At 46.9% G+C, this 17,368-nt stretch overlaps 2 protein-coding genes across 2 annotated transcripts in view; both read left to right on the top strand.

Annotated features, from left to right (window-relative positions):
- Positions 1 to 1,014: 1,014 nt before the first annotated feature.
- LOC128887736 (sarcoplasmic reticulum histidine-rich calcium-binding protein-like) lies at positions 1,015 to 4,705 on the top strand. The gene is made up of 2 exons (XM_054143939.1): positions 1,015 to 1,026; positions 2,001 to 4,705. Exons 1-2 carry the CDS (start codon positions 1,015 to 1,017, stop codon positions 3,783 to 3,785), a joined length of 1,797 nt encoding a protein of 598 aa, XP_053999914.1. The 3' UTR covers positions 3,786 to 4,705.
- A 9,848-nt stretch (positions 4,706 to 14,553) lies between these two features.
- The window catches only part of LOC128887644 (dipeptidase 1), a 42,014-nt gene continuing 39,199 nt past the window's right edge, over positions 14,554 to 17,368 (top strand). The window contains exon 1 of the mRNA XM_054143759.1: positions 14,554 to 14,942. Within this exon, the coding sequence (XP_053999734.1) occupies positions 14,818 to 14,942 (125 nt within the window). The 5' untranslated portion in view covers positions 14,554 to 14,817. The remainder of the gene's footprint in view (positions 14,943 to 17,368) is intronic.

Below are 17,368 nucleotides of genomic sequence, written 5' to 3'. Positions count from 1 at the left end.
ATCCGCTGGTCCTAGCGAAAATGAAAATGTTCCGTAGTCGGAAACGACGTCCACGGGCTCTTTCCAATAAAGTCGCTTTCCGAAGTCGTTCGGAGAACGTTTGCTTTACGTGCGAAAAACGTTAGCCCGTTTGCGCGCTCGAGGCCTTTTGTGGAATTGAATTACCTCGAACGGAATGATTTTCTTTCATCGAATATCGACAAAGGCTCAGACGAACACCAACAGTTTACAACGTCGCGATTATCACTCTCAGTGCGCGAAACATTTCAACTTTCCAGCGTGGATACGTCGTGGTATTTAAAAGAAGGCTAAGAGAAAAAACACAGAATACGCTGAAATTTTAGGCGCTTTGTAATATACCGAAGGGACCGGCAAATTGATCGCGTTTTTTACACGATCATCAAACAAGAGAAACGAGACGAAACGAAATGAAACGAAACGAAACGGCTGGAAAATACTTGTGCATGTATATCAATGCATTAATTTGTATTATAAAATAATTACATACGTATCAACGCAACGGTTATTTCATTTCTGGTTGAACGGACAGCTACGTCGATAATTTAATCGTGGTCCAAGTATTTGCAGGCATGCGCGCGAAAGATGTAAAACGAAAAACGTAAAACGAAGATTCCGAGTGATCGTGATCGATAACCGGAACATGTTATTTTCCGAAAGTAGTCTGTTCTCGCGAAAATGCCATAAAAGTACCAACGAATGTCTCGTGTCTTTTGTTCCTTCGGACGGAACATCGGCTACCGAATTTTTTTATCGCGCCGGAAACAGTGTTTGCGGAACGCGGATCGGTTACGAAGGAAATTCGGTGGGTGATCGGAACTGGTCGCGGTCCGGCGGGTATTACGACGGCGATTAAAACATTAGGCTCCGTCGTAAACGACACTGGTGCTTAGCACGGAAGAAAGTACCGATGGTCAACTAGTCTCTATAAAAGTACGTTGTCTCAGGGTATCGACATCCAGTTGTTCATAGGATACACCAGGAAATAACGGCAACATGGCGACGATGGTAAGTTCCCTTTCGTTGTCAAGCATAGTTGACATTTTGATTTCGTTTTGGGTAAAAATAAGATATCTGTTTGCACCAAGCTAAGCCCAAAATGGAATGCTGGTTTAAAATTCTTTGCCGCGTAATGGCTAGGTAAGTGGAGGTTTTGTTCGAATCGGATGAAACGCGTCGTAATAGTCCGTTTTGATGCTAAAAAAGAACGTGCCGCTATACTGGATGACCATAATAGTTGCAATCTATCACAATCTAACAGGAAATTGATCGAAATCACTTGCGAATACCTAAACCGGCATACATATTTTTTATTCGTCATCTATTATTCGATGCGTTCGAGACAGCTGACTTTGCTGATTTTCTTCGCAAAATTCAAGTTCGATTTCAATTCTCGTTTAGAGTTGGCTGACGTCTCCAGCATCCCTCGGCGAACCACGCGATGCGACGCGACGCGACGCGACGCGACGCGGTAAGAAAAGCAAAACGTGCTAAAACGAACCCGGCGACAATTTACCGAATATTATCTCCGGTTCTTCCGCTCGGGCGTGTTCGTTTCGCACGGGCATGACAACGAGAAAACGCGAGAGCGCCATGCGCCAGCCAAAATGGCTCGCGGACCTCGACGGTGTTTTATTGTTTCGGTTAGCCGAGCTAGCGTCCGGCGCGCGAGCATCGTATCATAATAAATTTACTTGCGGCTAGGCGATTTTCGAAAATTAGTTTCACCGCTCCACCGTGCCCGGTGCTTTCGTGCTCGTGATCGAATTATATAAAGTAAATAAAAAACCGATTGTTCGGTTAATTATCGAGAGTATCGTTTGATCGAACGATGCGATCATCGAGGTGTCTCGCTCTACTAGGCGATGATCGCCTATTCAAAGGAAATTATTCGTTGGCGATAGTCGAAACTATGTAGGTACATATCGATTAAAAGCATACGTAAAGCGTACTTCTAAAATGTTCCGTTTCTTTAATTCGAGGCGTTGGTCTCAGCCATCGGTCTGCTGCCGGTGCTGCTGATGGTGATGCTGCTGACAGTCGTGGCTGGCCAACATTTGAAACCATTGGATGAGAATCGACCGCAATTGCAACCGACCAACCAGAAATTAGCCGATTTCGTCAAGGTCCCGCGACAATTGCTACCGTCTCGTCTGTTACCGCACCGTGACTTCGGGAACACGCTCTCGAGCACCGAGAGACATCTCCGGAAACGAGAATTAGGTGACCTTGCAGCAAATTTCCAACCGCTAACGCTGCCCCTGGTCGTTGGAGCACCCTTGCCGCTCCATCGAACTGTTTTCGAGCCGAGCACCAAGACCAACCGCGGTGTCGGTGTCGGTGTCGATGTCGGTCGCGTTAACGAACCGACGACGGGGACGGCGACGCCGATAAAACACGCGATCGAACCTCGCGTTACCTTTGTCGGACCACAGATCGTTCCCACGCAACGAAGAATATACGACAATCACCGCGCGGCTTCCTTTTATCATAGCCACGGTCATCGTCACGGGCATCACGCTCATCACGATCATCATGCGAAACATAAACACGATCACGGTCACAAACACCATCACGATCACGAACACAAACACGGACACGAGCATCACAGCGAGCACAAGCATCACGAGGAGCATAAGCAGCATCACGATCACCATCATCATCACGGACACGATCACCATCACGGTCACAAGCATCACGAGGATCACAAACATCATCACGGTCACGAGCATAAACACGAACACAAGCACGGCCACGATCACAAGCATCACGGACAACACCATCATCATCATGGTCATCAACATCACTCGAAACACGAGCATCACGAAGAACACAAACATCACGCCGAGCATCATCACCACCACAAGCACCATCATCACAACGAGCACCACCACCATCACGAACATCACCACGTTAACGAACATCATCATCATCATACGCACAAGGAAACCGAAAATCACCACCACCATCACGGTCACGAACACAAGGAGGAACACAAACACGGCCACAAGGAGGAGCACAAGCATCACCATGGACACGAGCACAAACACGGACATCACGAGGATCATCACCACGGTCATCACGAGGACCATCATCACAAACACGGCCATGAACACAAGCACGGTCACCACGAGGATCATCATCACAAGCACGGCCACGAGCACAAACACGAACATCACGAGCAACACCATCACGGCCATCACGAGGATCACAAGCACGACCATCACGAGGATCATCACCACAAACACGGTCACGAGCACAAGCATGGCCACAAAGAGGAACATCATCACGGTCACCACGAGGATCATCACCACGGTCACCATCAGGATCACAAACATCATCATCACGAGCATCACAAGCACGGCCATGAACACAAGGAGGAGCACAAGCACGGCCACGATCACAAGCATCATCACGATCATCACGAGGAACATAAACATCACGAACACCATAAACACCACGCATCCCACGAGCATAAACATGACCACTCCCACGAGGAAGCTCACAAGCACGTCGACGAACATCGTCACGAAACCCACCACAAACATCACGAAAATCATCATCACTCCTCTTACGAAGGACACGGCCACGAACATTTCAAAGGACTCGGACATTACTTTGATGCATCTCAGAATCACGAGGAGTACGTGTTTCCGGAAGAAAGCGAAACGATCGTTGCTAGCCCACCGGTCAACGATATTCTTAAAATTAAGAAAGACCCGGAACTGTCGCCGACCGTCGAACAAACGGCACCAGGTCAAGCCTAACGGTAACGGTATATAGTAATATAATATACAATAATATATGAAAGCTGGATCGCGGTATCCGAGTTCATCGCGTTCTTAAAGAGAGCTACGATACGATCAGAATGGGAAACTCATCGACGGATGTGCCCAATCAGCAAAGAGACGGCCCAGGCAAAGAGAACGACGCCGATGCCAACGCTTACGCCCTACGCCAACGTCGGCGTCGCGATGAAAATTACGGCCGGATGGCTGTGCGCAGAATCGCACAACGATCAACGTCCCAGCGTGTGCAATCCCGCACAGTCGCGAAAACGTGGCGGAAACTCGGTAATCGTGCTGCTTATTTATTATTTTCCCACACAATTAGTTGAAACTCGTGCAAACGAATGCACGAAAGTTAAGAAAAAGAAAATAAAAAAAATAAAAAAACTCATTTAAACTTTACATTTATAAATGTTTATATTTACTTATGTTTTTATATCCGCTATACTTCAAATCCCACAGACCTGCAAACTTTTCAGAAAATTAACATTTTCGTCTTACCGAAATTTTCTTGTAAGCCATAACGTAAATTCAACAATTTGGAAATTGTTCCTCGTTAGTCAGCCTCGATTGTATCTTTGTTGACAACTCTGAAATATAAAGTTTTCTCAAGTTTACGATCGACCCCGTGCCTCTATTAAGCCCTTCCCGGCTCGGTAGCAAAACTCCGATAGAAGGAACGGTCCGATTCTAGTTTCGAACTGCGACAACGTTTAAACTTTGCTCTCGAGATGTTGAAATTCCGACAGAAAATGGAAATCTTTCGTCCAGCGAGAATTCACGAGGGAAATAAACCAAAAGCTCGACGTGGTAAATATGTAAGGCCCGTTTAATGAAAAGTCCGAAAGGTAAGGCTCGAGTCGGAACAACTATTACGGTGTTTCTAATAGCGAAAGACCTTGAATACGTTCCAAACAGCTTAAAATAAATTCATCATACCGGCGTAATCCCATAATACAGCGAAACTCTCCGCGTTCTCTTCGATAAGTCGCCGCGCCGATCCGAACAAGTCGCGGAGAGTGTTGTAATCTCGGCTTTCAGTTCCTGATATCGATTTAAACTCTCGTCTCCGACAATGAGCTGCCGACCAACATTGTCGACAATGAAACAAGATTAATAGGTAGAGGTACAGATAGATTCTCTATGTCTAGGATTGTACAACGTAAAACGAAACAAACTTTTTTTCATTGTTTATTCGTTTCCATAGTTGTTTGATAATTTCAAGTATTTTGTAGCATACGTAGTAAAAACAAAACGATACCTTTCAAGCTAAAAATACGCGCGCAGACGTCGCGTCGGGGTCGTATGTTTACACCTATATTCGCGTTAAGTAACTTTTGAATATCGTAGACGATATCGTTACCTCATTGTCAAATAAACCAGAGATAAAAAATAGAACGAACGGTGACCCGCGCGAGGACATTTAGCGGAACGAGACACTTATCGGGAACGAGGACGAGTTTGGTCTCGTTCCGTGACCTCCGTCGAAACAAACGAAAGTTTCGTAATGGAATCGAAATATGCACGGTCTGAAATTAATTTAGGGTTCGCAGATTATTTTTCCGCGATGTCGAGTCCCGATGCCGCTTTACCTTGTAACTTTCAGCGAAACTCTAATATTCTTCGTTATCGAGTCGAATTGAAATCCGATCGATCGGACGATGCGATAGTCTGACTCGATGGTTCCCCCGTGGAAAAAGTGGTCGAATTTAACGATCGTTTGCTGCACGACAACACTCGATAATTCAATTAGAAATTCAAATGTTTGTCTCAACTAGACGATGACTGTAGCTCGAACGGATCAAGAAATCTCGCAAAAGAATAAGAGGCTTACGTTTCTCGTCGAAAGCTTTCGAGGAAATTATAAGAGTATCGAAGCGATGCGTTGGAGGGATGCGATGCGACGCGATGGTTCGTCTCGCGAGCGAGTAGAGCTGTGGGAAAAGTAACGAAGCGAATCGAGAATCGATTCTCCAACTAAATTCGCAAAACTAGAGACGTCTGCCGATGAAATGGGTTAATAAATCGTTCGACGCGATAGATTCTGTGAAACGAAGCGTGAAAGAAAAGAAAGAAGAATGGAAACGAGAGGGAGAAGAAAGGGGGTTGCAGAGTTTGCGATCTTGAGATTTAAATTGGTCCGGTAAGTTTATCAGCGTGCATTGGCCGGTGCTTTGAAAGAATTCCGACGGGGCAACGGTTCTTTTTCAGTTTTAGTTTTCTTGTCGCTCGAAGCCGCGGAAGATAAGCTAGAACGACGGGAGTCGAGTAAATCGGGACCCGAACGAAGAGTCGAGAATTGCTCGAATCTCGCGTTACGCTCGGCCAATTTAACACGCCGAATTCTTTTTCGATCTCTTCCTCGAATCGAGCGTTGTTGGTCCACTGCTCGAGAACGAAACGCTTTTACGAAAACTTTTACGAATAAATTTATTCTCCTCATCTTTTGTCGCTGTGCAGGTTTACAAGGTACCGCTGTAATCGGGAAAGGGGTAACAACAACGGAGCGCAGATGTCCCTCGCGAGTACATTTTGCCTTAGAAAAACTGTCAAAGTTCAAAGACAACCTTACGGATTCGAAAGAAACAAGCGGTAGATCGGAAACGAAAAGTTAAAACATGAACTGGACTAACGAAAGTTGGCGGAAAATTGGACGCGAATCGACATCGAAAACGAAGGAATTCTAATAAAATGAGATCGACGAGCGGCTTAACGCAAATCGCGAATACAAAGTGCTCTTTCGCGGAAGCTAACGGTACAAGGGTTCGTCAATGAGAAACCGTCGCTTCCATAATTCAGCCCGTAACCGACAAACGGGTCAAAGGAGAAGTCTTTTTCCACGGAACTCGTGTTCTCGACCGCTTAACGAGAGAGACAAAACGAGACGAGATGGGACGAGGTAGCTAGGTTCGGAACGAAGAAAACAGGAAATAGGATGTCGACGGCGAAGAAGAATGGAAGCACGAAACGAACGGGAACGGGAACGGGAACAGGAACGGGAACGAAAGGGCTGTTCAGCTGTCGCGTCGCATGCAAATGTGCGACAATCGTTAATCGCAAGAAGGTTATTTAATCGTTTTAGAACGAGCGTCTACCTTTTTTCCCGAAATACTTGAAATCGATGCAACTGGACGAAAAGTTGCAACCCGAGAACCGATCATAGTTAGAATTGCAAAATTAATTTGAACCAAAGTTTGGCAGAAAGCGAAGAAAAGCTTGAGAAAAGTTGAGCCGGCGCGTCGGCAGGGTGCAGAGAGGAGACGGACCCGATAGTTACGCAAAAGAAACGTAAACCAGCGGCAACGCGACGCGACGCGACGGTCAAGTTTCAAGTGCTTCGTCCCTTTTCCCTCGAGTTCATAAATAATTCACTCGGCAAATACTTTAATTGCGCTAAGCATGCTGGAACGATGCCACGGGATAATGCTGCAATTTTCAGCCGTGAAACCACTTTCTTTTGTCTTCCGTCGCTCCTTTCCTTCTTTTTTTTCACTGCCGCGTCCAGCAGAGAGCGACAGTCGGCCAGTTTTCAACTTTAACCCGATGTCAGGGATGGCTTTTCGCGGAAAAACACGGAAGGGAATTACAGGAACGCGGCACTCGTTCATGGTCGGATAAGAATAAGATTACTTCCAGTTGAACTTTCACGTTATTCCTTTCCGTTTTCTTCGTCATTTTGGCGAATGCGAGTTCATCGCAGTTGGCCCGAAAAATATTCGATCGAGTATTCATAGAAAAGCGCAATGTTAGTTGTAACGCGTCATCTATTTAACTCGTCAAAGTTAATGTTGGGAAACCGAAATACTCGCAGCGAATGCAACCAGTAATACCGAATGAGGCATAATAATTAACAATTAAGGACTAGTTAATCGTGCCTCGATGATTGTTACTCAATCCTTTGACGGTCGCCAAACGACAGATAAAAAGAAAGAGTAACATTACCGGAGAGATACGAAACGAGGCGTCGGCGTTGTCGTCGAGGCAATTGGAGGAGAAAACATCGTGAAAAAGACGAACCGTTCAACAAAGAGAGAAAGCTCGATTTCTTTCGAACAAGACCGTTCGATAGACACCATTTTCCGCCACAGACAAATCATCGCGCCTGACAAAGGAAACGTTTTTTTCCTGGATTCTTGTAGCATTTGCCTCTGTTGCGCAAAGGCATCGTCCGCGGCTCTCGATAAAAACAAATTGCCCTCTCGATCCAATTGTAAACACACGATTCCAGCCGAATGTGTCGCAAAAAAACTTAATAGTTTCGTATTCTCTTCTCGAGTTCCGATGAAATTTTTCATAAGATTGGCTACGTAACCTTTACGCGGCAAAGTTAAATAAATACTTTCTCTATCGTTTCCGATTAAGCGTCGAAAAGCATCGCGACGTACAGGTTTGCGTTAATTTCCCCTCGTCCTTCAGTTGCCAAGTTCTCGAGTATTTGACTAGGTGTAAAAGTTTGACGGTTCGTCACGGTTAAAAAGATTGCGACGGGACTCGAATAGACTCGTAAAAATCAATGGTAATTGAAGCGATAATGGTAACTCGTACGAGACACGTTTCCTTGTTGGCGGTGTTGATTCCTCGGCGAGAAATTTGGTCAGACGAGCTCACGGACTCGATGAGAACGCGCGTCGCGCGCAACAATTGGACCATCAGGAGCAATCGTCGAGTATTTATCGATAATCGATTGCGCGCTAGACCCGAGTCGCGAACGATTCCATTCTCTCGGAGGTTATCCTTGTCTTGTAACTTCCGCTTCGTCGTTCTCCCTTTTTCTCCCTGTGGCTCTCCCTTTGTTTCTCCCTTCCGAACGGTAAAGGCCCGTTCGGATGCACGCCCGAGTGTTTCAAGGGGAATTCCCAAGGATCCTGTTTCAAGGTTTGCGTAGCTTTCAGCGGGAAACCCTGACGCCCTCTTCGTGTTGCAACAAACGATTACGCGTGCACGAGCTTAGACAGGTACTCGAGGAACGCTCTGCGTGCCTCGGGCTAATTTCTCACAGGTGCGGCGCGCCTCGATCCTGCCAGAAACGCAATCTGGCACCTGCAACGCGCGCGCGCACAAGCGTCTATTGTACAATATACACGCGCGACCGCATGTTTGTACGCGCGCCACGCCTCCTATCCTCTCGTTACGCAACCCGTACCCTTTCGATCCCCAACCGAGACATCTTTGTTCTTAATCTAGCCAGGATAATTTACGTTGCCATCGTTTTAATAATTCCTGTCAACCACTCGCCACTTTGCCAACGGAACACCTTCAGTCTGAGAAGGAAACCCGACGATGGACACACTTTACAGACCTTTTAATTAACCTTCGAGTTGTCGACTCGTACAAGAAATGAGAATAACCGTCGGCTTCGGTTATCGTGTTACAGAGGCGACGATACATGTAATCGAAAAGATGCGAGCAACGAGTAATTTACAAAAGCCACGATAAATCGCAGGAAGCTTGAAAAATAATCCAAGCCCGGAATTTTCAATTAAACTCGGACCTCGTTCCGCTTCCGGGTACCGTCCCAGGAGAACGCATCGAATATTCTCTGGCATCGCGATAGGTCGATACAATCGATATTCGACCAGCCAAGGTAATGGCAGATATCGCATAAAACGGATGATATCGTTACTAGACGCCGAGATCGCCAGTTTGGGCGTGGACGCGGTTTGATTCGGTCACCGTTTCATCCCTGTTCCGAAAACATGTAGATCGATCCGTGTATATAATCATTTTCCACCTGTGTTTTCGCGCCACAACAACATTATATTTTTCAGCTACCGCTAACTATATGGAATTAATTAATGATTTTGTACGTATAAACAAGTTAAATTCCCTCTCTGGCAGATTTCTCGAAACGCAACGCAAAACCTGCTCGAAGGATAAAAACGTGTAATTTTGTTTAGTTAAAAACTGGTCTCGCAATTCTGGAAAATAATTTGCAATTTCTCCACGACAGATTATAAAGCAGTGTCACGCCAACTGCCCGTTCCTCAAAACTGTAGCCACCGTCTATCTCGTAATTTCCTCCGACGAAATTGCATGCCTAAAGGGAGCAATCCGAACGGTTAAGTTTTTTATAACGTTAACGTCGGCTGATGTTGTCATTATCGCGTTGGCCTCGACACTTTTCCCGTAGACGTGATTTTAAGCGTAGAAAACGTTACGTCCGTTCTGGAAACGTCTAAATTTGATCGCGATTACACCTAGACCGCGCACCGGTTTCAGTCGGTGCCGAAGGGCGTCACGCCAGTCACGCGACTCATCGTCGATCAGGACAGACAAATTATATGTAATACTTTCGCCGTCTAGTCTGTAATTCGATTACGAAACCTTACGCTACATTCTTTACGACGCCCAATTTCTTTTATAGGATAACGTCAATTACGAAATCGAATACGCGACTATTCCTTTAAACCTCGCGTCGGTCGCGAACCATCCGCGTTCTCCATTGGATCAGCGCCAGTCTCCAGGAGGCTGTACCGAGCAAATTGCGTCCGCTCGGCCACGCCAAATTGACCAAGAACGAAGGGAAAAAGCCAGCGATTCGGGAAACGTGAAAAATCGCTCGTTTCCGGACCAACCAGCGCCAGCGCACCGCGTGCTCGCACCATCCGGATCGCCGACCAGAGACGACCGATCGTTGCGACACGCGTCGCTCGAAATTTCCCATACGCGGTTAGCGAGCTTGTTTTCGAGCGTATTTTTATGGAAACACGATGACACCGTATCGTTTCTCGTAAAATGAAAATTCTACGTAAACATTCAAACGGACGCGCCTAACGAACAGTTTGAAATTTTGTCGAGCAAGTCATCGTAAATGCACGTAGCATCGGAAAGAGTCTACCGGAGCGTAAGAAAGTGGTCGACGAGCCCGTTCGTACGTGGCGTGTGCGAAACACACAGGACCCATCGTGGCCAAGCAAACGTGGAAAACGTTAACCTGATTTATGGTCTAGGCTCGCGGAGCCTTTTCGGAATTTGCATTAGACCAGGAACAAGACGAATGAACGTCTCGGTGTCTAGGGGTAGCAAGGGAGCCGGAAAACGAAGAGATACGAAGACTGGAGACGGATGCGAGAGGAAGATGGAAAGGTAAAGAATATATATATATATATATATATATATATATATATATATATATATATATATATATATATATAGAGAGAGAGAGAGAGAGAGAGAGAGAGAGAGAGAGAGAGAGAGAGAGAGAGATTAATCTGTGCTAACGGATTCAGGGGTAACTCGATACAAGTTGTGCTATAGCTCGTCCAGCCGAAGGACTTCTAAATGTCCTTTCCCCTGCTAGCAATCTCAGGTGGATCCGTTTGTCAGGCTGGTGCGCGCGAAATTAGATTCGTCCTCTTCAAACAGCTGATTCGGTTCGTTTCACGGATTTTCGTGGCAACGCAACCTACGAGTTCCAGATTCGTAGACCCTCCGAAAAAAGTCATGGAATGACCAAAGGAAACGCGAAGGAGGCTCTCCTGGTGTACGCGGTACTATCTTCGGAGATTTAATCGAGTTCCATCGACTGCAGCGAAGCTATCGCGTTTTACGATCGAGCCGAGACCCGGCAGTCACCTGGACCAGCGATGGAAATGAAACTTTTCCTCGCGGCGAATCAAGATCCCGAGTCAGAGGCGTCTCGTTTCTTCCGTTGGAAGGTTAACCTCGATAACGTATCGGAGTTTCGAACCCCTCGAGAGTCTAAGGAAACGTACAAACCAGGGGAAACAGACGAAAAGATTACCGAACCAAGACGTTTGCCCGTGAAACGTTTTCTTAAAAGTCGGAAAAAGGAACCTTGACAACAACCAGGTTATAGATACGCGAATCGTGCTAAATCCTAACGATCTCGTTTCGATACGTACCACCTATAGGTGTACATCTCTCGTCCCTTTGACAAAGTATCGTCAAAGGGATCCTCTAACCGGAAAAATCGCACGCGGAATATCCAAGTTCGCGTAACTGCGATGACGCGAAGACGCCGACGCCGATGTCTGGTTTTATCTCAAGTTTTCCGCACCAGGCCGGAACAGAGTTGGCGACGATTCGAAAAATACTTCATTTCGCGTTGGTTCGGTGTCGGCGTGCTCGCCGAATGCGGACGAGGACCGACGCGAGATCGGAATACGAAGCATCGAAGGGGCCACCGTATTCGAGGAGAAAAGCTGAAGATAGTCGAAAGATTCGAGTTTTTCGTTATAGTTGAGGACTCTTGCGATATACGATAGCTACGTATAGAAGAATCTGCGAGGGTATCTAGTAGTTTTAGTTTTACTTGACTGTATTTTCAGAATCTTTTCTAACCGATGCCGATGCCGACGCCGACGCCGCGACGTACGATCGGAATACGGAACGTCGCACGTCGCGCGTCGCGTCGAAGGGGCCAACGGTTCCGGAAGAGGAACCAGATACAGCCTCGAGTGCAACAGAGTCGATCAAATCCCACTGGAAGAGAGGAAGATCGCGGAGAAGAACGGGGGCGCCTGCGCCCTCGGTTATACCGAGTTTCTGCGTACGTTTCCAGCAGTCGGGTCTTCAACTCCGGACCGCGAACACTCAGTGTTCGGGACCGCGCGACTCTGCCGCCACGGTGGAAACACCCTCTCCATCCCGACACGGGTTTCACGAACGGAAACGACTCCGTTCCGCGCGTGCGAAACAATACACTTTTCACGGTGAAAGTTCGATCGAGCGTTAGAGAGCTTCCGTTTCTTCTCTTGTTGCTCGCAGACGTAGACGGAACTTGGACGAATCCAAACTTTTTCCGCGCTTGCTCCTCCCGCACGGACATTTCTACAATCGTGTTCTTCCTTTTGTAACTTTTACGAGGTACGCTACTTGGAAAGTTCCTTTACAGACTACGATAATTCAGCGGAACAGTACCAGTGCTTCGCGGCCGACACACCACCTCTATCGAATTAACAGATCGATTGCTCGGCTAATTGTTCATATCTGTCGCGTATTTATCGGCAATATTGCTAGAGTAGTTAATCGTTGCAATTTCCACAGTGATATATCGTACTTTGTCAAAGGACTAACACGACATCGTAACGTGCCGATATCTCTCAAAGAACCTTTCATTCGAAAAGACATTAAATGAAAATTTATTCGAACCGTTAGCGCGCAAAGAACGTGGAATGAAACTAGAACTACTTTTACCAAACGGTACGTGTAATAGCGTAAACAAAATTTTAACTAACGCGACCAACTATACCGGACGTTGCGATCGGCGTCGGTCATTCTGTCAAGGAGGATCAAAGGGCGCGATCGTTGACGTCGTTAGCGCTAATTAATCATCGGCAGCCGGATAAATATCGTGTATCAGGGTGATAACCGGTACGGCCGCGACGCGGCAGTATCCACCGGTAATTATGAACAGGCCAACTCGTTGGTCGCAGTCGACGCCGACGTTAACAGCCTGGTTCCCGAATGCTTGCCTCGGCCGTTTCGACCGCGCTCCCCTGAACCGTTCAATTGTTAATCGGGTACGGGTATACGAACCGTGACGTCCGTTGAAAGAACGCGAACGTAATTACCATCGCAACTAGTCGAATCCTCCACTTATTCGCCACCGCTTGCACGCTTGCAAAATTGATAGCTGCAACCCGCCTTCCATTCGCGAGAAATAAATTCGTAAATTTCGTCGAAACGTTTCGTCAAATTTTCACCGAAATATCGTATTACGTTGAAACGGAATGAAAGGGCGAGAGAAAATTAATCGAGTGGCAAATTAATCGTGACAGATTTACCGATAGCAGTGATACCACCATGGAGTATCACCGACGCGTGGAGATGAACGCGCGCCGCCGGTCCGAGATGAAAAAGTCCGTACGGGAGCGCGGCTCGGCCTGTGGACGCTGAAGGGAAACGGACATTACCGAGACTGTCACGAAACAACCGATCCAGGATCTAGGATCCAGCCAACCCAAAAGGAAGCGATCGAACAAAACGGACTTTTCGCGCTGTACTGGCCACGGGCAACTTGGTCCAATCTCCCCGCGCGCCGCTAATTAATCTTCTGGCCGCAACCGCTCGTTCAACGACACCCAGCGGGGCGCTACGAAATAGAATCGCGGAAAGGAGATCGCGAACCAGCTAGCGGTTCGCAACAAAGATAACGAGCTGCTCTCCCTCGAGGATTTGCGAAGCAAATAATTTAGACCGAGTCGAGACTCTCGACCGTAATTAGTAAATAGTCGCGTCGAGTATTTCCGCGGGAGCGGTTCGATTTCCTTCGACCGAAAGTCTGCTCAAAGGACGATCGACAACAAACCGTAACTCGTCGAAATGCACTGTTCCGCTTTCGGTGGGCTCTGACGACAAACGAAAACCACCACGCGTCCCGATTACATCGCAAACCTTGCGAGATCGAATCGACGATGTCGAAACGTCAAAGTTTACCGGGTGGTAGCCGATTGATATCGAATCGCGATTTACTTCGGTGCAGGAGACAGCCGACAACCTCCGAGTAAAAACTTTCGAGTGCGATCGACTCGAACGCGAGACGCACCTGATCGGAAGACACTGCCGCGCCGGTTCAAACGAACCTATCTAAACCGATCATAGATAATCCAGTCGCGACTAACCAATTACGCGGCCAATGGCTCGAAGAAAATGTGTCTGTACGCGATAGAAAAAATGTAGTAGCTGAAAAGTAGAAGAAACGATTCGCGAGAAATCCAAGAGTGCGCAAAGAGGGTACGCCAAGATAAATGTCTCGCGAAATGAAACGCGGAAGACCGAACGAGACGAAAACTGGTGATCTCTGAGCGAAATAACGTCGATAACAAACATTTGCCAAGTGCTAGATCGCAACGTTTGATATTTCGCGAGCGAGATATCGAGATGGGAAGAATGACGAGAAACCGCGACAAGTAATTGCGAGAAGGGGAAGGAAATCGCAGAATCGGTGCTGAGAGAAACAGAGATATCCTGCGGGCTAGCCGGTCAGCCGACGGTGATGGCATGAGGACATTAGTAAGGAGAAGCTGCGGGTCCAGCGAGGAGGAGGATGAGGATGGTGGTGGGCGTGATGGTCCTTGGTCAGCTACTGGCGAGGATACTGCTCGCTGCCCATGCCGGCGATCGACTCGCGGCGGCTCGCAGAATACTCAGAGACGTGCCGTTGATAGATGGGTAAGTGCACACCGCTACGCTTCGAAACTTTTGCGAATCCACCGGTATGTGTTTATTTAACGGATGGATCCGTGTACAGTTGGATGGTTTATCTTGTTGCGTTCGTAATAGTTTCGTGTACGACACGGAATTACAACGTAAAGGCTAAGGTCGACCCATTTCGAGAACCGAGGACCGAGTCGTAGCGATCCGAAAGCAGTTTAAACACTGAAAGATACTTGGCCCATAGTTTTCCAACGATTACACTCTTCGGAACGTTTAACGGAGCTAGAGGTAGAGGTAGAGATAGAGGTAGAAATAGCCGTAGCCGTAGCTTGTAACTACGAAACGAGGAAGAGCAAAATATTTCGATTAAAAAAAGTAGATACAACTATCGTGCAATGATCTCGATCGAAATATAGGCATTCCTCGCAAACGTTTTACAATCCGTTCCGTTTAAAGATGAACAAATATCTAGACGACGTCGAGCATACATTCCGTTCGATGAATGAAGAAAATTGGCACGTATCGCGGCAAAGCTTCCATCCGGTCGATTGGCATGAATTGTGAAAAAGGAAGCGGGATCGAACCGAGATACAGAGACACGAGTTCTCATTTACGTGCCGCAATATTCGTTTTACCAGTCGCGTTTTACCATGTTCTACACCGAATATCTCGGTCCTTGAATTTTCGTCATGCTTTTCGTAAAAGTGTTGAAATTTTAACGAATAACTGAAAACTCCAAGCGTGATCGTTAACTCGAGTGTCGTTGAAACACGAGAACCGCGAGGCACGAATTTATAGCCGACGAGGACAATATCGTCGTAACGACTCGCGTGGGCGACATTCTATGGCCGAGCGTGCCTTTAATTACACTGGAATTAAACTTGAAAGGAATGTCCTCTCCGTGTCCGATTCGCGGTAGAGCGTCGAGCGATACACCGGGAATGGTCGCTTTTTCGTCATTCGTGAAAGAGTCGACCCTCGATCCTCGCATTCGACCGTTCGGATCTCCTAACGAAATTTTTCATCGATCATTTATCCTGTCAATCGTTGGAGATCGAATCGGTCTCGAGTCATCTCGCGCATCCGTGGATGTACCTAGACGAGACACGGAAAGTCATTAACGAATATACGTCCACGAGTGATCTCTTTCGACCTATCGGAATCACCGTTTCGATGGAATCGTTTCTTTATCACGGAAAAAAGAAGAACGCTATCCGATTGGACGAAACTCGAGAGGCTTGCATTCTCTCTGAGAGATAATGAGAAAGTTTCGCGAGTGCCGGAAAGAAAAGACGTTAATGGATGAGAGAGAATTAAACAGACTTCAAAAAAAAAAAGAAGAAGAAAAGAAAAGAAAAGAAAAGAATGTAAGGTATTGAAACGAGAGAACGGACAGGTAGGGTGGAAAGTGTGGAAGAAACTGGAGGAAGATAGAATTTAGATCGAGGATGGCCCGTGGCTATTTGGTCCTCCAGTTTCTCGGGTTGCTAGAGGGAGGATACGAATTTCCGGTTTTCCCAGTTGGAACGAGCTCCTCTGTCACTTGTAGCCACTTCCGTTCGTACGTGTTTCGCGTATGTCCTCGCGAGCGTGGGCTAGTCAATTTTCTCAATGTTCAGCTGTATCGAAGTCTGATCGAGTAACCCGTCGAATCGAACGGCAACAATGGTTTCGATCTTCGCGGAACATCGTTCCCTAGCTCGAATGTATTCAAAACATGGACCAGAGTTTTCTTTCGATCGGTTTTGCATAGAAAACTCGTTCGCGACTGACGGAACGAACGAAGCGTTTTATATTTAACCGATCTTACCGCTTCGGCACCTCGACGAATATTCAAACAAAGTATAAACTGAATTATTCGTAAATTTTCTTCTCGTCGATCGAACAAGGTCGTACTATTTTCTGAGTAACGACGTATTCTGAACATGTTACGCTTCCAGCAAATGTAACCAACAGTCGAGTTTTTTTAAATGGAGCACCGTTACCTAACGATGCGTGCGTCTTCCTTTCGAAATCGCGACCCAGTCGTACCGTTTATCCGTGGTCACGTCTCGAGATTGAGCTACTAGTCGTCCATAGAGACGAGAATGACCCTTTTGTTGTTGCAAATTACAGTCTTTTCCCAGTTGCCTCGACCACGAACGGAACCTTTCACCTCTGGGTCGCGATAGAAATTCCAGAAGTCCTCGAAGGTATCGCGGATAAAAGGCACCGTTAGGGAACAGGAACACGAACGATTTTGCCCGATTGTTGACGAGCCGAAGGCGATTCGTTACCGATAACGAGTGAAAGCTTCGTCGAGCCTATTGTGTCCCGTATAATAGTTTGCATTTTCCCCTCGAAACGGTGGGAACAGAGATAGATAGATAGATAGATAGATAGATAGATAGGTAAAGAGAGAGAGAGAGAGAGAGAGAGAGAGAGAGAGAGAGAGAGAGAGA

The sequence above is a fragment of the Hylaeus anthracinus genome, unplaced genomic scaffold (assembly GCF_026225885.1).
Source record: "Hylaeus anthracinus isolate JK02 unplaced genomic scaffold, UHH_iyHylAnth1.0_haploid 11989, whole genome shotgun sequence".
Taxonomy (NCBI): domain Eukaryota; kingdom Metazoa; phylum Arthropoda; class Insecta; order Hymenoptera; family Colletidae; genus Hylaeus; species Hylaeus anthracinus.
This window is presented reverse-complemented; position numbering and strand designations above follow the sequence as displayed.